This window comes from Andrographis paniculata, unplaced genomic scaffold (genome assembly GCF_009805555.1).
Source record: "Andrographis paniculata isolate CXL003 unplaced genomic scaffold, ASM980555v1 Contig75END, whole genome shotgun sequence".
Classification (NCBI taxonomy): Eukaryota; Viridiplantae; Streptophyta; class Magnoliopsida; order Lamiales; family Acanthaceae; genus Andrographis; species Andrographis paniculata.
In genome coordinates, this window is record NW_026137612.1 from 1,314,219 (window position 1) to 1,341,524 (window position 27,306).

A 27,306-nucleotide genomic window follows, 5' to 3' on the forward strand; every position below is an offset into this window, starting at 1 on the left:
TCAAGAGTAAGACTAATAGGACAAACATGTCATCCGAGAAGTCTAACTTAAGTGTCCTCAATTTAGTAGCAATATTAGACATGTTGAGGATGTACTCCCTTATGTTTCCTTTGTCGTTGTACATGGTAATGAGACTCTTAGGAATAGTACTCATTTCCTCCTTATCGCTTTTGGTAAAGCGTTTCTTAATTTTGACAAGGAATACATATCATCATATATCGTATTCCGAAAAATTTATAGAGTGCTTTTCTTAATGATTATTAGACTAAGGCGATTAGACCTATCCCACTTTTCAAATAACTACCTTTTATATGCAGTGTTTTTTGCTGTATGAATGGGTTGGTCTACTCTTAATGCCAAGTCAAGATTCATGCAACCAAATGAATTAATATTGATTCTTTTTAGTGCTTAAAGTTGTCCCGAGACAGTGTTGGGATTGAATAAATATACACGTAAATATTCATGAAGCATAATGAAGCTTAATAATAATGCATTCTCATCCCAAGATACTAAGTGCAACATCAATGATCAATATTTGGATCAATAGCATTGATTGCTAGCAGTCATCTTGTTGCAATAATCATATACGGATAATAAGGTAATGTCAAACAGTAACCAATCTTTGGACTGATTCACTATTCACATAAGTTAAATCCAATAATCATCCCATACATATTATCGCGATGTATATTTCATTCTGTCAATTACCGACTACCTTTGGGCCGAAGAATAATCATATGAATTAAAATACATATAAACACTTACGTTATTAAGAAAAAATCTTATATAAGAGAGGTTACTTTTGGCAACGTCAAATACTTGATCTTCACCGTCAAAACACAACATGCATTATTAATGAAATTATAATTTTCTTAAACTAGAGGATTTGACCCCGAGAAGATCACATACCAGTTCGCTAACTGGCTGGAGGAGCGGGGCCTATCGTGGTTGATCAAGAATCCCAGTGATCCAGTGGATGTATCGCTGGTGAGGGAATTCTACGCGAATCTGAAGCAGGCTGAGAGTCTACGGAACGTATACGTTAGTTAGAGGAAGATGGGTAGATTGCTCAGCCAGGAAGATCAACCGACTCTTGTGTTGGGAACACCATTATCCCACCCAGGAGATGGAGGACAAGCTGCGGGCAATGGAGACCTGTAGCTCGCTTGAGCTACAGGCGCTTTACAGGACCTTCGCCACCACCCCTGGATACGAGAAGAGGAACTTGAAGTTTGGGTCGGTGGACGAAGAAAATAAGGAATGCGTGAAGTGGTCGCTGAGCAGAGTGATGATCACTACACACACCACTGACATCCGCCCTGACTTCCTCCTTGCCTTGCGCTCAATACTGGAGGAGGCTGCTGATGTATATTTGGGCGCAATTATCGGCATAGACATCTGAGATAGAATAAATGAAGATAGAACACTTGGTCACGGGATCTCAATCACAGAGCTATGCTGACGCACGGGCGTCGATCTGCCCACTCCAGCCCCAGAGCTTCAAATGAAGCCGCTCCTTCCAGCGGTTTTCCACAAAATATGGCTGGAGTCTAAGGGGTTCACTCTTATCCCCAAGCAGAAAAAGAGGAAGGCACAAGCGGCAGCGCCCCCTTCACCAAAGAGGAAGATGAAGGTTGTGGGGAACGGGGGAAATAATAAGAGAGGAGGTGACACCCCAAGCGGACCCAGAAGAAGCCATTGCTGAACCCGATTCTAAGAGGACAATCTCCAATGAAACTCCCATCAATGAGGAGAAGGAAGCCGTCTGCTTCTCGGGAGAAAGAGGAGGATCTTTTTAGGGCAGAGTTGGCCAGGAATGAAAAGGGGGGAAAAGCGCCGAAAACGGCCGCTGGCGAGAAAAGGTCAAAGAAGAAGAAAGACCCTGCTCCAGCGCCTGTCAAGAAGCCGAGGGTCAAGGAAGCATTCCGAAAAAATCCAACACTCCATCGGCGAGCGACAAGGCAGGAAAAAATGGAAGGGGAAATGGGTGGATGTGGAAGCAAGCGAGGACACGATCCTTCTTTCCAGATTATGGAAGAGGATCACTATCAGGTAACTCACCGCTCAACCCGAAAGACCTTCGACCAGCAAAGGGCAGGTGAGCCAACTGCTTCTGGAACAGGCAATGAAGCCACACCCGTTAACCAGCCGGGAGCGGTGGAGCCTACTGCTGCTGGACCAGAGGAGGAGCGGAAGACTGTGATCACAGAAGAAACCATCGGCGGGATCGATGTCACCGTGCAGTCTTACAAGGAATATCCCGCCGAGGTCTCCGCTGCCAAAACCGCTGAAGCTGCCGATGAAACCGAAGAGGTGGAGGCAGTAATTTCAAATCTTCTCATCCTGCAGGTGTCCCCACGGAGCCCAAGAACACCAGTAACAACTGGGACACCTGCAGAAGCTCTGACTCCGGTCTTAGCCAAATCAGATAAAACAATCATCAATGAAGAGGATGATGAAGAGGAAGATAAGTTTCAAGAAAGACAAGCTCAGCTGTTCGTCAAAATACAATGCCTCGAACAACATCGGCAGCTCGAGCGATAGAAGAAGAGAAAGATGAAGGTGCTAGTCAAGTTGCTCAAATACTGGAAGCCGCTGACCCAACTCCAGCTGCGATTCAGGAGATACCTAGAACGAAAGAAGGCAGAGCAGCTGAAGTATGAGGCAGCGAGGCAACTGGTGTTTCTCAGAGATGTCACCCCTGAGCCAGCACCCGATTCCTAACAAAAAGAAGAGCCAGTGGAGATCAGTTCGGCTGAGTCCGAGAGACAGTACCTAGCAACGGTGGGAGCAGGCACATCAGCTCCCCGGTCGACACTTGAAAACATCAAAAGAAGACTTGAGGAACTCAGCTCAACTATACTTAGCCAATACCTGATGACCCAGACCTTGATCGACACTTATGCAAGGAATTTGGCTGAGGAACTGGCCATTGGCAAGAAAGCAAGCACCGCACTAGAAGGGCTGAAGATTCAAGTTGCAAGCATGGGTGCATCGCTGACAGAAATTCTGAAAGCACTCGCAATAATCACCCAACAAAATGCCATCCTCATGGTACAACAACTTGATACAACTAGAAGTCTCCAAAGAATGGAAGATCTAGTGCGGAAGCTATCTCGGAATTTCCCTCAGGGGCGAGGACCCTCAAGCGAGAAATGAAAATGAAGGAAGGTCCTCGCCCATGTACATAACTCAGAAATGGCACAGGCTGTATATAACATTGATCAACGAAACAACAATTTTTGGTAACAAGTGACATTTTTCTTTATTGTATGTCTAACATAATCTGAAGTGTGTGTTCTTATTTGAAATACCTGTAATATCCTGCTAAGTCAACTTTGTGATATGTTTTAGAGTAAAGTTAGATAACTTAAACACATCAGACCAAGTAATTGTCCTTCGAACTTCACAATAACCCGAACATTAGCATTAGACTAAGTAACAGCGAATAAGACTTGTGAAGATTAGTGCCCCCTTCATTTCAAACTTTTCCATACTCAGTAGGGCAAGCGGACCTATGTTTTTAGATTGTGTTAATAAGAAATAACTTGAAAAGAGAAGTCCTTAAATATGGTTTAAGACACAATGTGAGCAAAGCAGGGAAGACCTATCATTACAAAGAAACTGAAAAGGCATAGGTGCATGAGAATCAAATAAGATCTTAAGCAGACACAATGTTTGTTTGAAACTCTCGATCAAAAAAAAAAAAAAAAAAACGATTCTTTGCACCCTTTAGCTGAAGGTTTCCTTGATCAAAAAAATATTCCCCGCTAAGCAAACAAAGTAGACGATACCGGGATAACTCCAATCTTGTTAAATCAAATGGCAAGCTGAATACTTATGGCTCATTTGTTTCTATTTGAGGTTCACATTGCTCCCAATCATGGCACTGGTTGTTAATAATTCTCGATTGCAGTGAACATAATAGCTCTATGGTCTTTTAGTTTAGTTTGTTCGAGGACGAACAAAGGTTCAGTGTGAGGAGGTTTGATGACTCCAAATATAAGCATATTCTTAGTTTGACAAAACTGTGTATTACTTGAATTTCTATGTAAAAACCATCATAATAACTTGTTAATAGCATACATTATTGATCTATATCGTTTGGGATGATCTAGAGTATGTTGTCGAGATTATTAACGATTTTTTCCGTTTTTAAACGGTAGTCTGGTGCCAGAAAAGTTAAGGCATGCGCCACAAGCGGTAGCTACCTCCACTCGCTAGCGCCCAAAGCATCTTCTGAAAAAGACTAAGGCACGAGAGGCAAGCGGTAGCTTCCACCGCTCACAAGCGATAGCCTCTCCCACTTGCAAGCGACAACCCAGACACCCACCGCTACAGAATGTCATCAGATTTTGACTAAGTGTTCCAACTGCAGCGGTGCAGCCTCTCCACTTCCAGCCAGCACAATCGAGCCCAGCTACGCTGTTGCCCTCCAGCTTTTCGGCAAGCGAGTAATATCTGTGCCTTTACAATTCAATGCAAGTGAAGCGGATGCCCTGGGAGTTATGGCCAGCAACTGCTTCAACAGAATAACTACTAGCAACCGCCTAACTACCCAGTAGTTGGAACCGCCCGCATCTACTTGCAACCGTCCCAATTCACCTACTATAAATAGGGTCAGATATCTCTATGTAAAAAAACTTTGATTTTGGAGTATTCTAGCAATTAAATTCCACGCAATCTAGTTGTCTTCCTGTCTCTGAGAGCTCCAACCTTGTAAGAGTGTTCTTCACAGGAATGGCCAAGGGAATGGGGATTTCCCTTCTCCTTTGGCCAAGTTTTTACTGCTTTCTTAGATAAGTTTACTGCTTTCAATTATAGCTTTGTAGTTCTAATCTTTCCAACTTTAGTAGTAAGTAATGAGATATCATTCAATTCTTCATCTACATCTCTTCCACACTTTATCCACACTTATATAAACTTTGAATTTAAAGAACTTCATTTTCACTGGTTTAGAGGACAAGAAGAATTGATTATCTGAGCCTTGTCTTTTGCCAAAAGCGTTTTTAAGGTAGTTCAATGTAGTTAAGTACGCGGGAGCCTTGTCGACTTTCTTAACTGCTGTTCTGAATTCAATTTTGATTAAAAAGAGGTAACAGAAGGGTAAAGTCATTAATGAGGCAGAAGTTGGAATAATTAATGGGGCATAGACGGTGGTCTATTAGGTCATAAAAATTCCTAGTGACAGTAGGATTTCTTTCTTATAATATTCCGATTCTGGGTGTCATTGAAGTCTTGTTGTAAATCGCTTAAGGTCAAATTCCAGTGTTAAGAATTCTTTAGATTTCAGTTAATATAATTACATTATCTCCTTCTATCGCTCCGTAATATACATATATCTTCGTTAACACACCTACACCATTGGCTCATTACATCCAGGGAATTCTACCCATTTAGTAGCGCACAAGTCACACACAACACCTCTCCTCCACTCTCCGTCGCTTATATACATATACATATATGCACTGTGCCATCTGCTCATATCCCGTTCACTCGGTAACCGCCATTCATCCATGTCCCGTTCACTCGATTCCCACATCCGCTCACGTCCGGATCACTCGGTTACCGCTGGCACTTAACCTTACACCTCTGCTTCGCTCGCGTCCACTCACCCCTTTTACTGCTTTTAATAGATTAGAAAATTAGATCAGCTGCAGAGCGGATCCTCTACTACACTTTCCATCGCTTTTTCAAGATCTACACCTTTTGAAATTCATGACTTAAAATCCTTGTGTTCGACCTTGAAACTCACCAGTAAAAAGAGTATAAATAATTGTGATAACTACTCACGGTCTACAACCACAATTTTTTCTATATCTGATCGTTTTTCTATAAACATTCACTCACTGATTTTTTAATATAAATTCCCGGTGAATTTGTACAAATTTCATCAAACAAATTTTAGTCATCACCTATCTAGAGAACTTCCCTTACAGGTTTGGAGCTCTCAAAAAGCACAAAAATCTGCAGAAAGTAGTGTATGTGGTGATGATATATTAAAAATGGCATATGCTCCTATTTATAGGTGTATGGGAATAACGGTTGTAGGGCGGTTGAGCGGTAGTTGAAACTGCTTGGGCAGTTAAGCGGTTGATTTTAGTTAATCTGTTGAAGTAGTTGCACTGGTCATAACTCCCTGGTTGCCGCTTCGCTCGATTTGGAATGTAAGGGGGCAAATTTTCCTTGCTTGTCTGGATGGCTGGAAGGCATCAACACAACTCAAGCATTGTTGTCGTCATCGGCTGGTAGGGAAATGGCTGGACCGCTGAGAGATAAACACTTAGTAAATTTTTGGAGTGGTCCACTATCACTTTTGCAGTGGTGGATGTTTGGTCGTTGGTGCTGGCACAAGCGTAATGAGCGTCACTTGCCAAGCCGGAGCGCTGGACAAAAAACATCGCTAAAAAAAGGCCAAAAACGTCAATAATCTCAATAGATGAGCTCTAGATCATACTAAGCAAAACAAATAAATAAAGTTACCATAAATCAGATATTGTGATGATTTTCACATAAAAATACAAATAATACACAGTTTTGTTAAGCGAAAAAATGTTGTTATTTGGAGTGACCGATTCTCCTCACACTAAACATGTGTTCATCCTTGAACAAACTCAATCACGCGAATAAAGAGTTAACTCGTTCAAGGCAATCAAATATTGCATAAGATCAGTGTCATGGTTGTGAATAAAATGAATATCAAATATAAACAATTGATCCTTAAGCATTCAAAATTTGTCAAGCTAATTTAACATGAGCGGAGTCATCCAGGCATAATCAACTTTATTCGCTTAGTGGTGACTCTTTTTTTTATAAGAAAACCTTCAGCCGAAAGGTGCAAATTATTATTATTGTTATTTTCATCACTCATTATATTTCGCGATGGGTCACAAAGTTTCAAATAAATATTGTGTTTTCTCGTGACCTTATTTGATTTTCATCGCACCTAGGGCTTTTAAGTTCCTTTAAAGTCCTCTCTGCTTAGCTTACATTGTTTCTCATGCCTTATTTAAGAAATTTTCTTTTCATTGTCATTTCATTTTAGTGAAGTCGATAGTAAAGGTTCACTTGCCTGACTGAGTATGGAAAAATTGAAACGAATAGAGTACTAACCTTTTCAAGTTATATCAACGGGTACTTGGTTTAACTCAACATTCACATTATCAATGGCGGGGTATCCTGCTGATTAGGAATCAGCGGCTGCCCTCTTGGTCTTCAAGTCTGGCTAGCCATTCCCTTTGAGGGACAACGGCATATGGAGCCTACTGAACCCATGGTTGTGGAGGCGCGTTCCATACAGGCTGACCTGCGAACTGCACAGGAAGTGCTGCCCCTGGATGAGTTCCATAAACACTACATCCAACAATGTCCGGCCCTCCCACCATCAAAGGGCCAAAGCTTCCACTAGTTTGCCCTCCTTACGGGCGTATACTAGCAAAAAATTGGTTTTTTGTAGTGGATATATAGTCCGTCAAAATAAATTCGTCACAAAAAGTAGCTTTTGTTACGAAAGTTGTTGCGACAAAAATGTTTAATGATTGGTCAATATTTTCTTGTATTTGTTTCGATAATTTATCCGTAACAACTATGTTTTGGACGTAATTTCATCAGATATATTTGTTACGTAATTCAAGCTGTGACAAAATAGGTCAATATTAAAATTTTCTATATATTTAGAAAATCTATATATAATTATTTTAAATTTTTTTAAAAAAAATTATTTATTTCGATAGTTATCCGTAATAATTACATTTTTTACGGAACATCGTCATATATATATATTTGTTATGCATTTCAATCCGTAACAAATAAGTCAATATTTAAATTTTCTATATATTAAAAAAAATCTATATATAATTATTTTAAAATTAAAATAAAATATTTGTTTCCATACTTTATCCGTAATAACGTGTTGTCCAATATATGTATTTTTGTAAATTTATCAAAAAAAATTAATATTATAATTATAAATAAAAAAAATTAGACACAATTATTTTAGACATGTTACTTAACTACAAAGTTTAATTTTATAGCTGAAAATAATATTTTTATTATGTTTTATAATTTAATCACTAACTATGATTTAATTGGTTGAAACAACTAAAATATCTTCATTTTCTTCTAATTAATATTATTTTAATTAATACTCCTATATAATAATTTAAATTAAAAAAAAATCTAATCTAATATCGATGATTACTCACGGAATTATTAGTGGGAGTAATTATTCACAGAATTACTCACGGATTTTAATTCCATTTGTGATACGTAAAAATTACTAATTTACTTATAGAATTACCAACGGAATTAAATTCCGTGAGTATTTCTCGACATAAGTGCTCATAGAATTTGATTCCATGAGTCCTTTTAAAATTAAATCTTTTGCTCATTTTACTTCACTTTTTGTGCAATACACATTTCATGCAAATAGATGTCCGTGGTTGACTATCGGCGATTACGGAAATAGTAATGGTGGCACTCGAGGACAACGACAACGGGTTTCGACTGATAAAAAATAAAAATTAATAAATTTATTTAAAAAATAAATAAAAAAATGAAAATATTTTCATAAATCATACCCAAAATATAAATAAAAAAAATTAATTATTTTTTAAAAAATAAAAACTATACTATTAAAAAAATGAAATCAAAACACAATCATAATATTTAGAATAAACAAAAAACCAACACTAAAATATACTTATAAATTTTGAGAAAAATTTTAAAATCACTTAACGATTATAAAAAAAAAATTACATATTATTATTATTATTATTATTTAAAAAAAAAACAAAAAATAAATCCTTAACCCCAACTCAATATCCTAAACCCAAATCCAGTTATACACTTCTAAACTGATTCCTCGCGCATCACCGCTCGTCTGCCCCATCGTCGCCTCGCGCCGTCGTCCCCACCGTCGCCTCGCGCTCGCCTAGAAAATTTCAGAACAACGACCATGTGTACTCATTATACTAAGTTAATACTTATGTTTATTTCTTTATCATTTGGATGTTCGATATTCTGGATTTGGGATGTGTGTTGGTACTCATTTGATAAAGTTGTTGGGGGCAAAATATTACATTTATGTTTTTGGCGTTTCGAAAACGTTGTTGGATCAGTGTCATTTTGTATATTGTTTTTGTAATTTTTATATTTGATATAAAACACAGGTATTATTCTATTTGTGACGAAATTAATTCTATGAAAAAACCCTTATTGACGCAGAAAAGCCTTTTGTAGCAACATTTTGTTACGGACATTGCGTGTCACAAATGGTGTTTCACAATCACATGACTTGTACTTTATTTTTTGTTATGGACAAATTCTATAATAAATAATTTTCTATCAAAAAGTCTACTTTTGTACTGTTTTTATTGTTTTGTATATATTTTGTAAGAAAAAGTTTTTTGACAAGATTTCACTTTTGTTCCGCATTTTTTTATATGGACATATGTCGTCACAAAAAACATAATCGATTCTTTTATTACGTATAAAAAACGTAACAAATACAACTAACATATGCTTATTTACTGCGTTGACTACCACTTATTCGTTACGGATTTTTTTCGCAACAATGACCTTTAGTACCGCGATTTTTTGTAGCAGTTCAAATCCGTAACAAAGTCGACACAAAGGATCTTTTTGCACAAAAATTGGGTTTTTGTTACGAATTTCAAACCGCTACAATAAGTCAATTTTTTGGTAGTGGTAGGAGTATCGTTATATTGCCGAACAGCAATCCTGCTCCACCAATCGGCCCCGTGGGCGATCCAGTGCTTCTGCGACGTATGGGCCGAAATTCCCTGTTGAGGATGGATTCCCTCCACCAGATGGAGCAATTCCTCTCTAACCTCCATATGTAATTCCTGAACTTCCAAAATTCTGTTCTCTACTAGCCGCTGCTCGGCGTTCCTTTTCGCGGATTTGAAATGCTTCGTTCCTTGCAGTTGGCCGAATTACATCGGCCAATTGCCTAAAGATTTCGTACGCGATATCCTCAATTCCAGCCTGAATACATTGATTCACCTCACTGCGTACCGTGTCCACCATCGTTCCGGTCGATTATGATTCTTCTTCTTTCCTCAGCCCTAGAGTACGGCTTTCAATAAGGTGAACTGGTATTCCTGTCCCAGCGTTTCCTGCACTCGCGTTCAGACCTGAGTTCTGATTTTGGTTTTCCATGGTGATCACCTTACTACTACCAAGTTGCATATACGAACCTGACTTGGTCCCACTAGGCGTGCCAATTGTTGGAGTCTAAAATTCGGATACTAAAAAATTGTTCGTCGATTCCGTCGGTGTGGGTTCCGGAAGTACTCCAAAGAGCCAATCTGTCATCGGGTAACTGAGATCTCACGCGATTGATTGAACTAGACTAAGATAATCTATGGAAAGCAAGTAAAATAAATTGCAAGAAACATAAAAGCATGTATTTCGAATTAAATTGCATAAAATGAAACTAAAAAAGAAATAGAGAAATATACGAGTTGATCTTCTTGTGCATGTGGTATTATGTGTTTTTCCTAGTTTTAACCCTAAGATAGAATAACTGTCCCTTCCACTAAAAGGAGCAATTCCAATTATTCCTTCCACCACTCCCAACCACTTGGTAACCTCTTTCCATCAGCTCTCAATCGTTTCCATTGCCTCTGGACCGGGTTCCATTCGTTCTGAACATCTTCCACTGCTTTTGGACCAGGTTCCATTTGCTCTGAACTTCTTCTATTGCCTCTAGATCAGACCTGCCACTTACCCTTACTTGCTTCCTTTATTCTCCTAGTCGGTTCACGGGGTTATGTCCCCAAAAACCATCATGTTACGAAGTTACATGAAATCATCATTTTTCTTTCTTTTGGCTTGACCCATGGAGCCTTTCACATAGAACATGTAGGTGCTGGGGTCTTCCATTGATATTACAAAGTTACCAACCCACGGCCGATGGAGGTTGCTGTCTGAGGGCCTGTGGAAGCTACATTATTTTGCTTTGTGGAAGCACTACAACCCAATTGCCTTCAACTTGATGGAATGAACGACTTCTGAATGTATGGAAGCATCGCTCTCGGACGTAATTTCAGCAGTTGGGTATATTCAGTACTTTGAGTCACTTGGACTTGGGGTTCAACAGACCATTAGAGGCGGACGAAAAGAGTATTATACAGAAATTTTATCTTATATTTTGAATAATCATTTTAATTTAAAATTTTACTATCTTAAATAAAAAATTAAAACCTAAATTTATAAATAAACACTACTAATATTTTGCAATAAACTAATTGTGGCTACAAAAGTAATACCTAATAATTAATAAACTAAGATAAAAAAATGTAAAAATAAATTCACATAAAAAAAAATCCTCCACCACACCTTTGTTCTTTACTTCTTCACCGTCTGCACCATAATTTCCTCCCGCTTCCATTTTTTTCCCCTTTCACTTTCCCTTCCAATTTTTACTTTCCCCCTGCGAGGTCGACGGAGGACGGCTCACCTCCTTGCACTGTCGACGGAGAATGGCGCTCACAGCCCTTGCAGTGACGACGGAGGAAATTGGACTCTTTCCTAAACGTATTTCTTCCACTATTTTGTCCTTCAGACAAGTCGACCTACGGTTGGAAACGTAGCTCATGGACCAGGTACTAACCCACTACGTGGGATCTTATAAAGCTTCAACAGTCGTCGACCTCCAAAAAGAGTAGGTAAGTAGTGGCTTGACCTACATCGTGAGGTTTTATGAAGTTTTTTTTTTTTTTTTCAATTGTTGTTTGATCGTTATAGTTAAAGTTTATAATGTTTTAGTACTTAAATCTTAATGTATGTGCTTCTGTGGGGAATAAGGGGAAAAAGACAAATATTCAATTTTTTTAGGCCCACAAGAAAAATAAAATTAAAAATCACTTTCAGTTCGAGAAAGTAGCTGCGGAAATTTATTAAGTAACATGCTTCTATCTAGTTTCCAGATTGTTGAAGAAATTACTTCTTTCAATCCTACTTATATTTTTACTTTCAGATAATGTATCCCGAAATGTTAAGTTTTATGTATTTACTGCAATGGAAACAATTAGAAATCATTGAAGAATAGTGCTAAATGAATACCCGTTATGGTCCTATTCAAAACTTTCAATCTTAATTTCCAACAGGAATGAATAACCAACCTTCTTTGTTCCCACACGAGGAAGAAAACTTGGGAAATGAGAAGTAGACCCAACCACACCATGAAGGGCGTACTGAGGATCTAATGATTCTAGAAAACCATATATTTATCACGCCATGGATATTTTCGTAAGTATTGTACTTTACACTACCTTTATAATATGTTTTCTTATTGAATGATGCTTTAACCATGTCATGTGACACATTGTTTGTCGTGTTGTATGGCCCATGAAGATGCACCGTTGGTCTTGCCTAAAAAATCCGGAAGATTTTCACATCTAACTTTACGAATGGATGGATTAATTGGTTTGAAATTCTATTATTTACACGGGATCGGTGGTTTGAGATGTTTAGGGTCTGTAAATATTGTACACTTTTTTTCCTTACATGCATTAACTTCGCAGGCATTTGTGTCAGGAAATGCTCCGAATATGGACCTTCTATTTCCACTTATTGCCAGCCAAAGTCCACCCCAACGGCCATATATTCCAATAAAGAAAAATAATGTAATCGGAGTAATCAACGGAGATGGTGACGGAGATGGCGACGGAAATAGCATAGACTCGGAAGAAACCATACCTCCTACCGAGTTTCAATGATTTTTCTAAGTAAAACCTATTAAATGTGGGTTGATGGTGACTATAAACTTTTGCATTTTGAAGTTTTGCACTTTGCTAGACACCACTGTTGAACTTCTTCTTTTGTTTTGTTATGGGTTTCGATGTAGATATGTTTAATTTCAGTGGCGTAATCTAGTGTATAGTATATAGCCGATTAGGAAAGTATAATATTAATGAAAGCTGAAATTTTGATATTTTTTGTCGAATTAATTGATGATGAATGCAAGTTGTGTATGAGATTGTTGTTAAAGTAGTAAATTATTGGATTGCCTTATTTTGGTGTATTATTGTAAATTTTAATTATTAAATTTTGAAAACTGTATCTAATCTTTTATAAATACTAAATATGGGAATTTGGTGGCAACAAGTGAAAATTTGTTTTAAAAAATACTTCAGAAAAGTCCGTATCAAATATTATTATATAATGTAATTAAAAAGTATTTGAAAGTAGCCTCGGAAAATCCGTATATTATTATATAGTGTAAGTAAAAATATTTAAAAATTCCGAGACTATTTTAAACATTACAGGCGTGTGGCCTCGGAATTTCCGAGGCCACTAAACTCACGCGCTACCTTACACCTAATTTCAAATTTGCTTTGGATTTTCTGAAGCTTTTCAAAATAACTTCGGATATTCCAAAGCTTATGAAATGGCAACGTCTTTTATTCTTCGGTGTAACACCCCCAGTTGGCTCATACTGGAAATGCTACCGCCACACTGCATCATGAGGTCGTCACCTCCTACTTCGGGCCCCACAACACAGTGTTAAGGCTAAAATTAATTATATAAGCATTTTATTATTTCCAAAAAACAAGTTTATAAATATTTACAAAAACATAAATTAATTAAATTCACTTATTGACATGCTGCACACATTGCACGATTTATCGGATATGTTTTATGGATCTATCGTTTAGTCGCCGTGTGCGGTAGTGCTAGGCGATGGCATCATCTGGGGTTAGGATATTCGACCCCGATGTAGCTATTTAATCGATGAATTTCTTTAGCTAATAGCCTATTCGTAGCGCCGACATTATATTTTGAGAATTTCGTACCAATCCAAGTCGAATAAAAAAAAACGGCAGTATATCGCACCTGCCTGCTTGTTCATACCTTTGCGTATTTTTATTTAATAATCGGGCAATATAAATATTATGAGGTAGAAGGATTTTATAGCTAGAATATCATATTCTACTAAATATTAAAGTTTGGAGCCCGACGAGTTAATTATAGAAATTAGCTTTTGAATAAGCAGGTAGCTCCTGAGAATAAGCATAAAGCTCATCTGATTTGAGTAAATAATGGGACAGGTGTACGTTGGAGGAGATTTGGGTGAAGTTATAAAATCCAGAAAGTATCGGTAGGAGGTAAGCAGTAGGGAATTAAATCTAATTTTAAGAAATTAGGTATTTATGTTGCATGTGATTCTGATTCTGATATTGATATGATATTATGTGGAATCATTTGGTCAGTGCATCTATATATGTATATATGTGTGTGTATATGCATGTGTGAAACTTCGTTTTACGATATTTGATATACGCATTTGATCGTGTTGGTGAATTTATAAAAAGGAGGATAGGTGGGCCGTCTCACCAGCCCTTTTCATTAAATTCACTTATTGACATGCTGCACACATTGCACGATTTATCGGATATGTTTTTATGGATCTATCGTTTAGTCGCCGTGTGCGGTAGTGCTAGGCGAGGGCATCATCTGGGGTTAGGATATTCGACCCCGATGTACTGTAACACTTTGGCGATAGTGGACGATAGTAGTCGGGCAACTGGGTGACTTAGTCGCACGGTCATTCAGGGATTAGACCATTGCAGTTGAGACGTATTTGGTCTAATCATTCGGGTTCGGTGTTGTTCCACTCATTGGAGTAGCTACTAGTGAGGTCTACCGGTAGTTTAGGATCAGATGCCAAACTCCAAACGCGAACCCGTTAGGGCGTGCGAGGAGGAGTAGAGTTTCCGGGTTTCCTTCGGGTGATTCCAGGTTGCACGGATTCTACTACGTTACACGGGGTAGGGCTAGACAGGAGGGTCCTATCTTCGCTATCACAGACTATGGGGTGTCTTGTGGTTAATGGCGACAACGTTCGACTATCCATGTATTGATTGCGGGAGTCGTATGGTGGGTATATGGGAGTGACCGGGTGACCGTTATATTATTATGGGTTTACCAGGTCCTTCCTTGAGCCGAGGATTTTCCGGCTATTTATTGATGATAGTCTAGTGAGCTGTTATTATGGAGCCGAGGTTATTCCGGCTGCTCACTTTGACATATGTATATGGGTATATGTGCATGAGTTGTCGATTTTGACATTATTGTTACATTATTTCAGTATGGGCATGGCATGGCATTTATTTTGCAAATGACGGAAATTAAACTCTATTTTCGAGCATGACATGGCATATTTTATGTTAGTTCTTAAAATGGATTTAATTCTAGACTGCTTTTAAGAAAAATATTTGATTCAGGTACGCATGGCACCTCCGGGACAGGGGACGTCTCGGGAGATAGAAAGACGGGTTGAATGAGTGAACAGCATCTGATGTATTATATGTAAATTCTAACTAGAAAAACCTCCCGTTTTGGGAGTATGTTTTTGTAAATATTTATAAACTTGTTTTTTGGAAATAATAAAATGCTTATATAATTAATTTTAGCCTTAACACTGTGTTGTGGGGCCCGAAGTAGGAGGTGACGACCTCATGATGCAGTGTGGCGGTAGCATTTCCAGTATGAGCCAACTGGGGGTGTTACATTCGGGAACCGCTCCGATGGAAATTCCGAGCTTTAAAATTTATTGCTTCGAAATCAATTGAAAGTCCGAAGCAATTTTCCGAGGCCATTTCTAAATATTCATAAAATTGCTTATGTTAAATAATGATGTGCTTTTATAGTTAATTTTAGTCTTAACACTGTATTGTGGGGCCCAAAGTAGGAGGTGATGATCCCGTGATGCAGTGTGGCGGTAGCATTTTCAGTATGAGCCAATTGAGGGTGTTCAACCAATGTTTTTCTACATGATCAAACATTATAGAAAGTCTCAAATATAGATTGTGACTAGGTTCAAAGCACATCGGATCCAATATCATATAATACAGATTCAATTTCAGATACGGCTCCGGGTTTAAATAGAGTTCTTAATATGGAAATTTATATCATATCCAGATTAGATCCGGTTTAGAACGGACCCAATTGACTTCCCTAGTTAAAAGCGCCTACAAAATAAATAAAATGAACAACAATTCAACCAACACAACAACGAAGACATTAAAGCACCATAGTTCCTCTCATTGTAAGCTCGATTACTCTCTTAGAGTCATGGGTGTTGGACTTTGGGACTTCGTTTCACCCTTCTAGTAATTCAAAGATTATGGAAAACTATACTTCCAGGGATTTTGGAGTTATTGATCTTGCAGATGACAAGCCATTAAGGATTGTGAGAAAGAGGGATGTCAAAATCATAACTTTCCATGGATGTGAGTGGAAGTTGTATGATGTTAAACAAATACAAGATTCGAAGAAGAATTTGATCTTTGTAGAATAGTTAGACAATGGCGGTTATATCACAATATTTGGATTCATGGTATAGAAGATTTTCAAATAAGCCATAGTGTTTGGCTAGCGATAGAAAAAAAAAAAAAATACCCTTATGACTGCAAATATATTGGTTAAAGTTGCATCCTTAGAGAAGTTGGAGCTATGTATAAATTCAACAAACCTTGGATAATGAAAATACAAAAATTTGGCGTTGTAGTTGAAATTGAGAAATGAATATAATAAGTGCAACCAGTTTTCAAATGAGAATTTATTGAATTGTAAATTCATATGACAAATAATTTAGCAATAGAGATAAAACTAGACTTTGTTAAGATAACAAACAATCCAGAAATATAAATAGAGTTAGAATTTGTTGGAATATACTCCATCCGTCCTAATACAATAGTCTTGTTTACCATTTTTGTCCATCCTAAAACAATAGTCTCATTTCCATAAATAATCATATCTCTATAAAACTACCCTTACTATTTCATTATTATTACACAATTGCCACTACTTTTTACACTAATACACTCACAAGGGCAAAAAAGTCTTTTACTTGTACTTTTTACCTTCTACTAATATAATATAATAGCAATATTTCTTAAATCTCGTGTCAAACATAACTCAAACTATAATTTTGAGACGAATGGAGTATTACATATAGGCGGAGGATTTCAATTCTATATACATTTTACTTTTTTAGTTTCTTTTTTTCTTTTTTTTGTTTTTTTTTTCTTTTTTTGTTTTATGTAATCTGTTGAGTTAGAGTATAGTGAAATATCTGGCTTGAAAGGACTTCTAGACATAGTTTAGCTTAATTTGAATTGTATAATAAACTTTTTTAAAGTTTTATATTGTACTTTTTCTTAATCATTGTCATCTTTTTTTTTTTTTTTTAAGAGTTTGATGTAATATTGTTTTTAAAAAGAAATAAAATTTAAATACTAAAATATGAAAAAAAAAATGCAATAATATGAAATAACACACTAAAAAATTCAAGTAAATAATTGAAGACACGTGTACGTTGTTAACTAATTCTAAAAATATATCTTATGTTTGACTATAGTTTAATAAAATTTCTTTCTCTATGAACCAATATTTTGGCGGGCTGCTCTCAGGGTGTTGATATTGTAAAAATATCAAAACCTTGTTGATATATTCATAGTCGCACGATCAAATTTATTGATTGATTCAGTAGATATTATTAAGTGAGATCAAAATTTAAATCTAGCTTTAAAAGTTTTTGGGTAATCATTATAATTCAAGTAAATAATTTAATTTATGCAAAATAAAACTATCGCATTAAATAAAAAAATTAATATAATTAACAAATTCTAAATAATTGATTAAAATTTTATCCGAATCTTGCACATATTACATTGTGGTATCGATGGTTATATCTATACTTTGCATTTTTTATTTTATTTTATACTTTTAGGTTTATTTTATTAGGCATTCTTCACACGTTGTATTTTATTATATGCTTTGCGTTTTATTTATTTATTTATTTATTTTTTTAGTGTGATGTATGAGAAATTGAGTTAATTATATAAAAAATAATTGATTTGTTTATTTATGATTTCAAATATAAATCTTTACTATTCAACCGAAGATTATATTAAAAACACACTATTTTTTTTCGTAAAATATTATTTAAATAAAAACTCAAATCAACGCTTCATTTCAAACTCTAACCAAACATACTATTTTTTTCTTCATAAAATATTATATCAAAATATTATTTAAATAAAAACTCAAATCAACTTTTCATTTCAAACTCTAACCAAACAAACATAACATTTTTTTTTTCTGAGAGAATAAAGTATACATATTATTTATATTATACATATGTGTGTATATATCATATTGTTTTATTAATATTCATCGGGAATTATATCAACAATAATTGGTTACTTAGGTGAAGAAACCCTAAATTAAATTATATGCATGTGTATTTGTGTGTAAGTGTCTATACAACTATCAAAATGAGTTGAGCATTGGCCTATTAGTCCACAATGACAACTCTAAAATTTTATTGTCCTCAACAATTCAAACATTGGTGTTTCGATTTTGAAATAAGATTTAGAGACTTGTAATATATGTATGAAATTATAAAAAGAAAATCACATATTTTTATTATTCCATCTATGTCAAATGATTAGTTTAGTTCTAAAATTTTACAACCATATTATTATCTTATAAATTGCTAAAGTTTTCACTTTTGATAATTCAAGCATATGGGCTTATCCAGCATTTGATTTGGGTATGTTTCTTTAGCCAAGTTTCCTCACATTTTACTATTTGGACTCTGCATTTTTTGAAAAAAAAAAAAAGTTTTTCTTCTCACAAAACATCATATCAAACATTATTTTCATACCAAAATCAAACCTATACTTTGAGAGCCTTTTTAGTAAGAAAATACCTACTCTTTCTCAAATTTTTATTTATTAGTTTTTTCATATTTATTTACACAATGTCATTAGTGTACCCTATATATTTTTTACACTCATTTACATTTTTTGCTCATATTCTACATCATATATTTACCAATCCTATAGAAAAAAATTTTAAGTTTTCATGCCAAAAAATAGAAAAATTATAAATTTTTTCCTAAATGTGAGACACACTATCATTTTTAAACATTCTTTTTGGATTTCATATTTTAGAAAAATATCTCGACGGTAGCCTTTAATTTTTTTCTCCTGGTGTTAGAAAAAGTTACGTGATCTTATATGACATTGTCGGCATTCAAGTGAACACGGTCAGAGCTGAGATGGACGTAGAGTGACATTTTTTCGGCAACGTCATTTAGTGTTCACTTTAGTGCCGAAAATGCCACATAGGATCATGTGACTTGCACATGATTTTTATGGCGTCAAAGACAAAATTAAAGCCTACCGTCGAAATATTGTCCTAAAAAAATTCAAAAAATATATATATATATATAAATAATAATTTATCTCATATATAAATTTATAATTTTCCTAAGAATTTAAGCATATCTTTAATAGACAGAAGGATTATATATTCTCTTTTCTTTAATTCTTGTATTACAACAAATATGAGCTACACAAAAATAACCAATAATGGTGTGATTAGAGGAAAAACAAAAAACAAAAAAGAATGAATAGATATATATAAAGATGAGAAGAGTAATGATCATGGTGATGATTTTGATGGTGGAAGAATTTTGTGCTTTGGTTTCTTCTTCTCTCTTGTGGTTGTCAGAAGATGACACCATCTTTTGTTTCTCCATTGTTTTTCTTTCCTTCTTTCAATTCCTTTTGTTTCTTTTTCTTTCCCTTTCCTTTTCCAACGTGGGTTTTGTTTCTTGAGATCAAGTCCTTGAATTCAGAGGCCAAAATAATCATTACACCAAAAAAAGAAAAAAAGAAAAAAAAGACAACAATGGATATTGTGATGAAATGGTCCCTCAGCAATATGACCATCACTTAGCCCCTTTTGTTTTCACAAACCAACTTGAAGAAGGGCTAATGATAAAAGTTTTTTTTGCTGCTGATCATCATTTTCCTATATATATATATATATATATATCTGTATGTGTGTCTGTGGGGAGAGAGAGAGAGAGAGATAGTGTTGGCTGTATGTATATGTATGTGTATCTATATGTTTTGGTTGCACTCTCTTACTCCATCCATGGATGTATCTTTTTGGCATGCTCTGTAAATCACCACTTTTGAAATTTGCTATAAATAAATATATATATAATATGTATATATATATAATCATCATCCATGATGATCCTGGTTGTCAGGATCTGGCCAGAAGCTGGAATACTTCAACCATTCTGCCTCCTGTGTGTTTGCCATTGCTGATTCCTGCAACACACACACAAGAAAGTTAACTGTGTGCTGACGTGGCATCATCTTTATATTGCCCACCTAGGAAACACACACACGCATATGTGATATGTATATATATATATATATATAAATATAGTTATGTAACTGAAAAAACTGTCCCTTTGGTTCTTAGGATACCTTGAGGGAGAGGGAAAGTTTTTGGGGTTTGATGCAAGTCTTTGTTCTTTAAATGTGTAGTTAGTTTTATTGATGACACTAAAGGACATGAACTACTAAAAAAGGGCATGTAGATATTATATGTATATATAGATAGCTTTTCTCAAATCTTTGCAATATTCTTTTGTACTAATTAGTGTTGTTTTTTTGGCTTTGTAATATTATTGTTCAAAATATATAACAGCCTTAGCTAAAGGGCTTAGTTCCATTCCCATCACTTTTATTTTGTTCAAAAAGAAGGATTCTTGCTGTTGCATGGCTTTTAGTTTTAATTAAAGTATATATATACATACATGTATATGCATGCTAATTAAAATTACTATGTTTGAGATTTAGGGCAACTAATACATGCATTTCAAAACTAACAAAAAAAAAAGTAAAGAAAAGAAAAGAACTTACTATTGAATTAAAATGTCCCCTAACATTAGCTTTGGCAAAGAAGAAGGGTATGTTTTTGTTCTCTTTTGAGATTTTTTAATTTGTTTTTTACTACGTAACTTCTATAGTTTACTATAAGTATATTTTATTCTCTCATAAAAAATATCACATCCGAAAGTTATTTAAAAACTAAAATATATATAGAAAATAAGAACACCCTAGATTTTCAACATTCATGATTTTATGAGAGAAAACCCTAAATTTAGCTCTGAACTATACTTGAGCTATGAAAGTTGCAAATTGCTCCATATTATCAATTACTATCTATCTTGTAAATGACAATATAAGTATTGACTAATATATCAATTCAATGGAATATGATAAAACATCAAAAAATAGAAATTTTAATTTAACAAAGATAAAAGAAAGAAAAGATGACAAGTGAGAAGGCATTTTGGCCAATAATACACTACCAAATATAGTTATCAGCAGCATGTAATTAAGTTTGAATAATATTTCCTATAGTTTTAAAATTAGGGACTAACATATATCTATATACATACATATGTCAATAAACAGACTTATGTAAAAATATGTATAGATATTAAAATGTGTGCATTACGTCTAACCTGGTGATTCACTACAAAAAAATAGTATATTTGTAACGAAATTTCGTTCCTAAAGTTCACGTAGCTAACGTAATTCTGTCTCTAATTCCGTCTCTAATATCATTAGTAACAGAAAAAATGGATTAATTTAAGAACGAAAAAATCTTGTTACAAAATTGATATTTTTTTTTTTTTTGTAGTGTGACTAATATTCTTTATTTTATTTTTTTAAGAAAATAAATATCTATAAATATTTAATCCATATAGTATTATTAACCAAGAGAAAAATCACAATGTGAAAGGACTCTAATGCTAAGACAAAATAATAATAATAATAATAATAATAATAATAATAATTAATATAGTGTTATTTAGTAGTATAATATATATTAATATCTGCACATATCGACATAATAATAGAAAAAGGTTTTGAAAAAAAAAAATAAAAGTAATAGACACTACTAAGTAAAATATTATGATTCACAAAAACATGAACTTAAAAAAAAAAAAAAAATTGAATCCTACAACTTATATATGTATATAATTAAATGAATTCATATAGAAATTAAACTAAACTTACTAGGCACGTAATAAACTAAATTTATTAAACATATTTGGTGGGGAACCAAAAAGGGCTTAAACTTAAAACACATATGATGGTGTTTTCATCGTTAGTTAGTTTCAGAATTGGACAAAATAACATTGACGATGATGATCATGATCATGATGATGATGGCATGCATTTCAGAGTCAATAAAGGTCTAGAAGATTAATGGTGTAATATATATATATATATAATTTATTTATTTATTTAATTATTTAATATATATATATATATATATATATACACTTACTTACCTCTTTGATGTCAGTTGAGGTGCATCCCATGATGAGTTCCTCCAATCCTGATGCAGACCTCCCTCCTAGTTTATGATGATCATGTTGCTGCTGCTGCTGCTGCAAATTTGTAATAATTCTTGATTATTATTATTATTAATTTATTACATTCTCATAAAAATTGAAAAAAGAGCCATGTTTAATCATCTTCGTCATCATGTCCTGTCTCCAAAAACATGGCCCTTTCTAAACAAAACCCCAATTATTATTTCTTCTGCCCACTTTAATTTTGTTTTTTTTTTTTTTCCCAATTAACCCTTTTTAAATATTTATACCTGGAAGGTCTCTGCGGGGAGGATGATTCTGGGGACATGGAAGGTGGGTGCAGGTGAAGGGTGGTCTTGATGGAGGATGTTAATGGAGGTTTGATGGAGAGGCATTGGAGCTGAGATTATCGTCGAAATCGAGTGTGAAGGTCTGCTTATGTGATATGCAGCAGCTGCTGCTGCTGCAAGTTGCTGTTGATGGTGGTGATGATGACGATGGTGGTGGTGATGAGCCTCGTGCCTCACGTGCTGCTGCTGCTGTCCCATGTCACGCTCCTCGCACGTGCCGACGACTTCCCTTGCCATTGAAGCATCCCCAATATTCCCACCCCCAGCTCCTTGCTGCTGCAATTTTATTATTGATTTCGTATTAGAGGATTTCAATTGTTGATTAAGAAAATCTTGATTTGTCTGATGCCTAAATTGATAAAGCAGATATGCAGCTTTTGATTTTATTTATTTTATTATATCTGAAATGATGTAAAGAGATGTTTGTCGTCTTTAGTATGGTTGAACTAAATCTTGAATTAGATCATTAGCTGCTGTTGTTATCAAGAAATGTCGAATATAATTTTCATGCTTTTTCCAGAAGCAATGGAAGGAAGGAAGAAAGGAATATTGAAGGAAATCAAGACGTTCTTTTCAGTCTCTATATATTATATATATATATATATAATATTAATTAAATCCTCGATTTTATCAAATTGTAAAGAACTTACCTCGTCAAAGGGTTTTCTGAAGGGCAGAAACCCAAAATGATCAATGGCGGCGCCGTAGCTCGGAATCGCCGGAGCTCCACCAACGCCGGAAATATTAACTGCAACAGCGGCGGCGGCGGGATTGCCGGAGAATTCATCTCCGGGGAGGATTATTTCCTTGGAAGAAGATGAACAGCTTCCTCCGGCGCCGGCGGCGCGATTTTCCGATCTGATGCTTCCTTCTCCGGCGGGGCTAATTGCAGCGCCGGTTTTTTCCGACCAATTGCACTGCCGTGGCTGTGTCTGATAAAATATTTTGGAGACGACGAGCTCACCTTCCTTCTCCTCCTCGTGCTGTCCCAAATGGTACTGATGCATCACCCAATTCGTCTTCTCCGGCTTCCGATTCTTACCAAAATTGGTGTACAGTACCAGAATTTTCTTACACCCTTTCTGCTTCCCGTTCACCATTACAGGCCTGGTTTTGCCTGTTTTGTGCCACCGCGTCTCTCCTCCTCCTCCTCCCCCTCCGCCACCGCCGCCGCCGCCGCCGGAAGCTTGCTGCTGGTCACATTCGGTCTGAATCTTCCTCCTCTTCCTCGTCCCCGTAGTGTACGCCTTCGACGGCCTGTGGAAAAAGTGTCTGCTCAATCCATCTCTCGTCACTCCTGAAAATTAATCAAAACCAAAATTGGGGGTTTCCAATTCCGACATTAATCAAAGTTAGGCTTTACTTCAGAGACCAAACCCTAGAAAAAAGAATCAAACCAATTGAAATCTTGCAAGAAAAGGAAATCGAATTAATTAATTAAATCGCCACATAGTCAGAACTAACTCGACGACGACGATGACGATGTTGTCTAACCTGGAAGCCTTTCTGGATGCGTGTAGCAAATCCCATCCTCGCCGTCGATTGTAGGGATGAACTCGTCGATCAACGGATGAGATTTCGATTCCTTCCCTTCCACCTTCGCCTCCAGATGTTCGATCAGTTCCTGGTCTGTCGGATCAAACTTCACCCCCGCCGGCAGACCCACCCAATCCTGCACTAACACGATATCGAAAAGAAAAAAAAAATTAAAAAAAAATCCGATATTTTCTGATATCTTTAATTGATTCTTGAAGCTAAAATCTTGAAGACGAAGGTAAGAATATTATGTACGATGATGTTATAATCCGTACGTACCGGTTTTCCTTCGAGCTTGTGTCCGCAGCAAGGGCACTGTTTGGAACCACATAATTGATGCTCTTCAAGCTTGGCATCGATGAGATCAGAGCTGCTGACGGATCCAGGCTGACTCGTAGTCGTGTTCTTATTCATTGCAACCTTAACCAGATCGACAATAAAAGAATCCCACTTCTTCGAATGTATGAATTTTCTAATTATGTTGAATACATCACCACAGCTGCTTGTTCGACTCCATTAAATGATCATCACTAGAAGAATTCGAGGATCATCTTCCCTTGTCCTAATAAACAAAAACCCCCATTTATTCAATGATAATAACCAAGGAAGATGAGGGTTTTGCAAGAATTCACTATCTGAACAAATTCGAAATTAATTATTAACTATTGAAGTGATAGATTCCTAGTACTGTGCATGAACCTGAAGAACAACAAATTCTTCAATTGAAGCCATCAAAAGCTTCTTCCAATCTATCCAAATTAAGTAAACACCAATAATATTAACCTAGACAACAATAATCTTTTTTTTTTTTTTTTTGAATTGCAAAAATCCTAACTTTATGAAACCTGCAGAATATATACTCTCCAGCAAAACGAAGGAGAACACATTACAGACTTCCCAAAACAGAATTAAATAAAATCTTGAAACAAAAAAATCAATAGAGAGAGAGAGAGAGGGAGAACAAGAGAGAGGAAATCAAAACAGAAAACGAAGAAGGTCTTAGGGATTCATTCGATTCGAGCATAAAACCCAAACAAACAAATAAATAAAAAAATAAAAAACAAGAAATCCCGTGGCTTTAAGTGAAGCAAGTAGGGAGATAAAGGAAAAGTTGGGGCTATATATCTCACCTTTAATTCTTTGCTAATTTAAGAACATCATGTAGACAGTTTTTCCTTGTGGACTGCAAATGGAGTGAGAAAGAAAGAAAGAAGGAAAGTTTGGAGAGAGAGAGAGAGAGAGAGAGAGAGAAAGATTTGGGATTCTTGTGTGAGACTGATGTGTAGTATTAATGTGTAGTATAGTATAGTATATAGCAGAAATATAAAGGTGTTTGTTTGTGTCACTGTCTTAAGGGGATGGATTTATTTATTTATTTATTTAAATGCCATTGAGCCTTCTTGACTGTTAAAGCAAATTTAAAAAAGCTTGCAAACGGCCTTTGCTGTTGTTTGCACTCATACACATACACTAAATAAATAAATATATATGTATTTATATAAAGCAAAGTTTTATTGTGAAAAATACGCAACACATTTTCACTAACTTGATACTATCATTTTTTTTAAAAATATTATACGAAATATATTTTTTCTCTCACAAAACATCAAATCAAATACTTAACTTTTTTATTTTTTCTAAATTTCAAAAACCTTTGAAAACATCTATCTAAACAAACCCTGAAATTTAGGAATCCCAAATATGGCTTTTATTTTATTTCATGTAATTAAATTTTTACCGCATGTTTGCACACATAAGTCGTGTTTTGTTAAATATTTTATGATTCTTGGTGTCAAAATGGGAACCACAAAATTTTAACCAAAGTATATTGGAGCACAATTTATTTGTGTTTCATATATATATATATATATTGTATTTAAAGTTAATTTGTATTATTTTAAATAAAAAAATAAGTATTTAATATGGTAATTTTTTTAATGAAGTAATTTTATAATAACTCGAATAGTATGCAAGTAAAAATGAAAAAAAAAAAAATTAAACACATCCTTGATTATATTGGGGGGTTTAGATTATGAATGACTTAAAAGGCATAAAAAATAATTTAAATTCAAAATTACATCAACTTTTATTTATATTATATTAAGGAATTATTCTAATTTAATTTTTACTATTTGATTAGCTAAAAGAATTATGTGCATATGTAAAAACATATAAAAAGGACAAATAAGTTGAAAAGATTAAAATTATGATTATGAAATGACTTCAAGGATAACATCACATATCAAGTTTTGTCTTGTATATATTTGTTATATACATATATAGGTTTTATCATCTCATTCTGATGATGTAAGTTATCATACACTAAAATTTTTGTGCCAAACATCAATGATTTTTCTAAATTTTAGGATTTAAAAAAAAAATGAAGTTTACATAAAAAAAAAATTATTTTCATTCTAATTTATATGACAAAATTAATTATAATCATAACACGTACAAGACTTTCAACAAAAAATTTGTCTTTCATTCACTGAGGCTTAGTAAAATAATACTCCCTCCATCCCAATATAACAGTCATGTTTACCATTTTTGTCTGCTTCAAAATAATAATTTCATTTTCATAAATAATCATATTACTATAAAACTACTTTTACTTTTTCATTATTATTACACAATTATCACTACTTTTTGCACTAATACAATCACAAGGGCAAAAAAGTCTTTTACTCGTACTTTTTACCTACTATCAATATAGTATCAATATTTCTTAAATTCTGTGACAAACACAACCCGACTATAGTTTTGAGACGAAGAGATTATATTGAGTTAGATTATGAAATTCAATATATATATATATATATATGTTATAAGTTAATTAATATATGATGATTTCAATACACATATCCCCATTTTTTCCCAATTGAGAAATCTGAATTATTTAAATATATATATATATATATATATGTATGAATGAGAGGGTTGGTAGGCATGAGTGATAAAGAAAACAGGCAAGTTGCTAACCAAAGAGAAAGGAGAAAAGGTAAATCAATATGAAATAAAGATACAAATACTGGAAAAGAATTGGAAAATATACATACATATATATATATATGATAGAAACTCACATGGGCATTGAGCTGTGAGTAGTAATCATGATTCTTTTGGCATGAAAAAATATACTTATATATATAATATAAATTATTATTATTATTATTATTATTTGTTTTC

At 34.8% G+C, this 27,306-nt stretch overlaps 1 protein-coding gene across 6 annotated transcripts; it reads right to left on the reverse strand.

The window, feature by feature from the left end:
• Positions 1-19,944: 19,944 nt before the first annotated feature.
• Positions 19,945-25,407, reverse strand: LOC127266220 (NAC domain-containing protein 75). 6 transcript variants are annotated; one of them, XM_051296382.1, is made up of 7 exons: positions 25,251-25,407; positions 24,400-24,682; positions 24,079-24,256; positions 23,235-23,881; positions 22,525-22,857; positions 22,211-22,309; positions 19,945-20,165 (listed from the first exon to the last, which is right to left on the reverse strand). In XM_051296382.1, the coding sequence occupies exons 2-7, from the start codon at positions 24,532-24,534 to the stop codon at positions 20,076-20,078; spliced, it is 1,482 nt and encodes a 493-aa protein (XP_051152339.1). In that variant the 5' UTR covers positions 24,535-24,682; positions 25,251-25,407; the 3' UTR covers positions 19,945-20,075. The 6 variants fall into 6 exon arrangements, with proteins under 6 accessions (XP_051152339.1, XP_051152340.1, XP_051152336.1 ...); XM_051296383.1 differs by having other exon boundaries at positions 22,211-22,306; positions 22,525-22,860; XM_051296379.1 differs by having other exon boundaries at positions 22,525-22,860.
• Between the last annotated feature and the right edge of the window lie 1,899 nt (positions 25,408-27,306).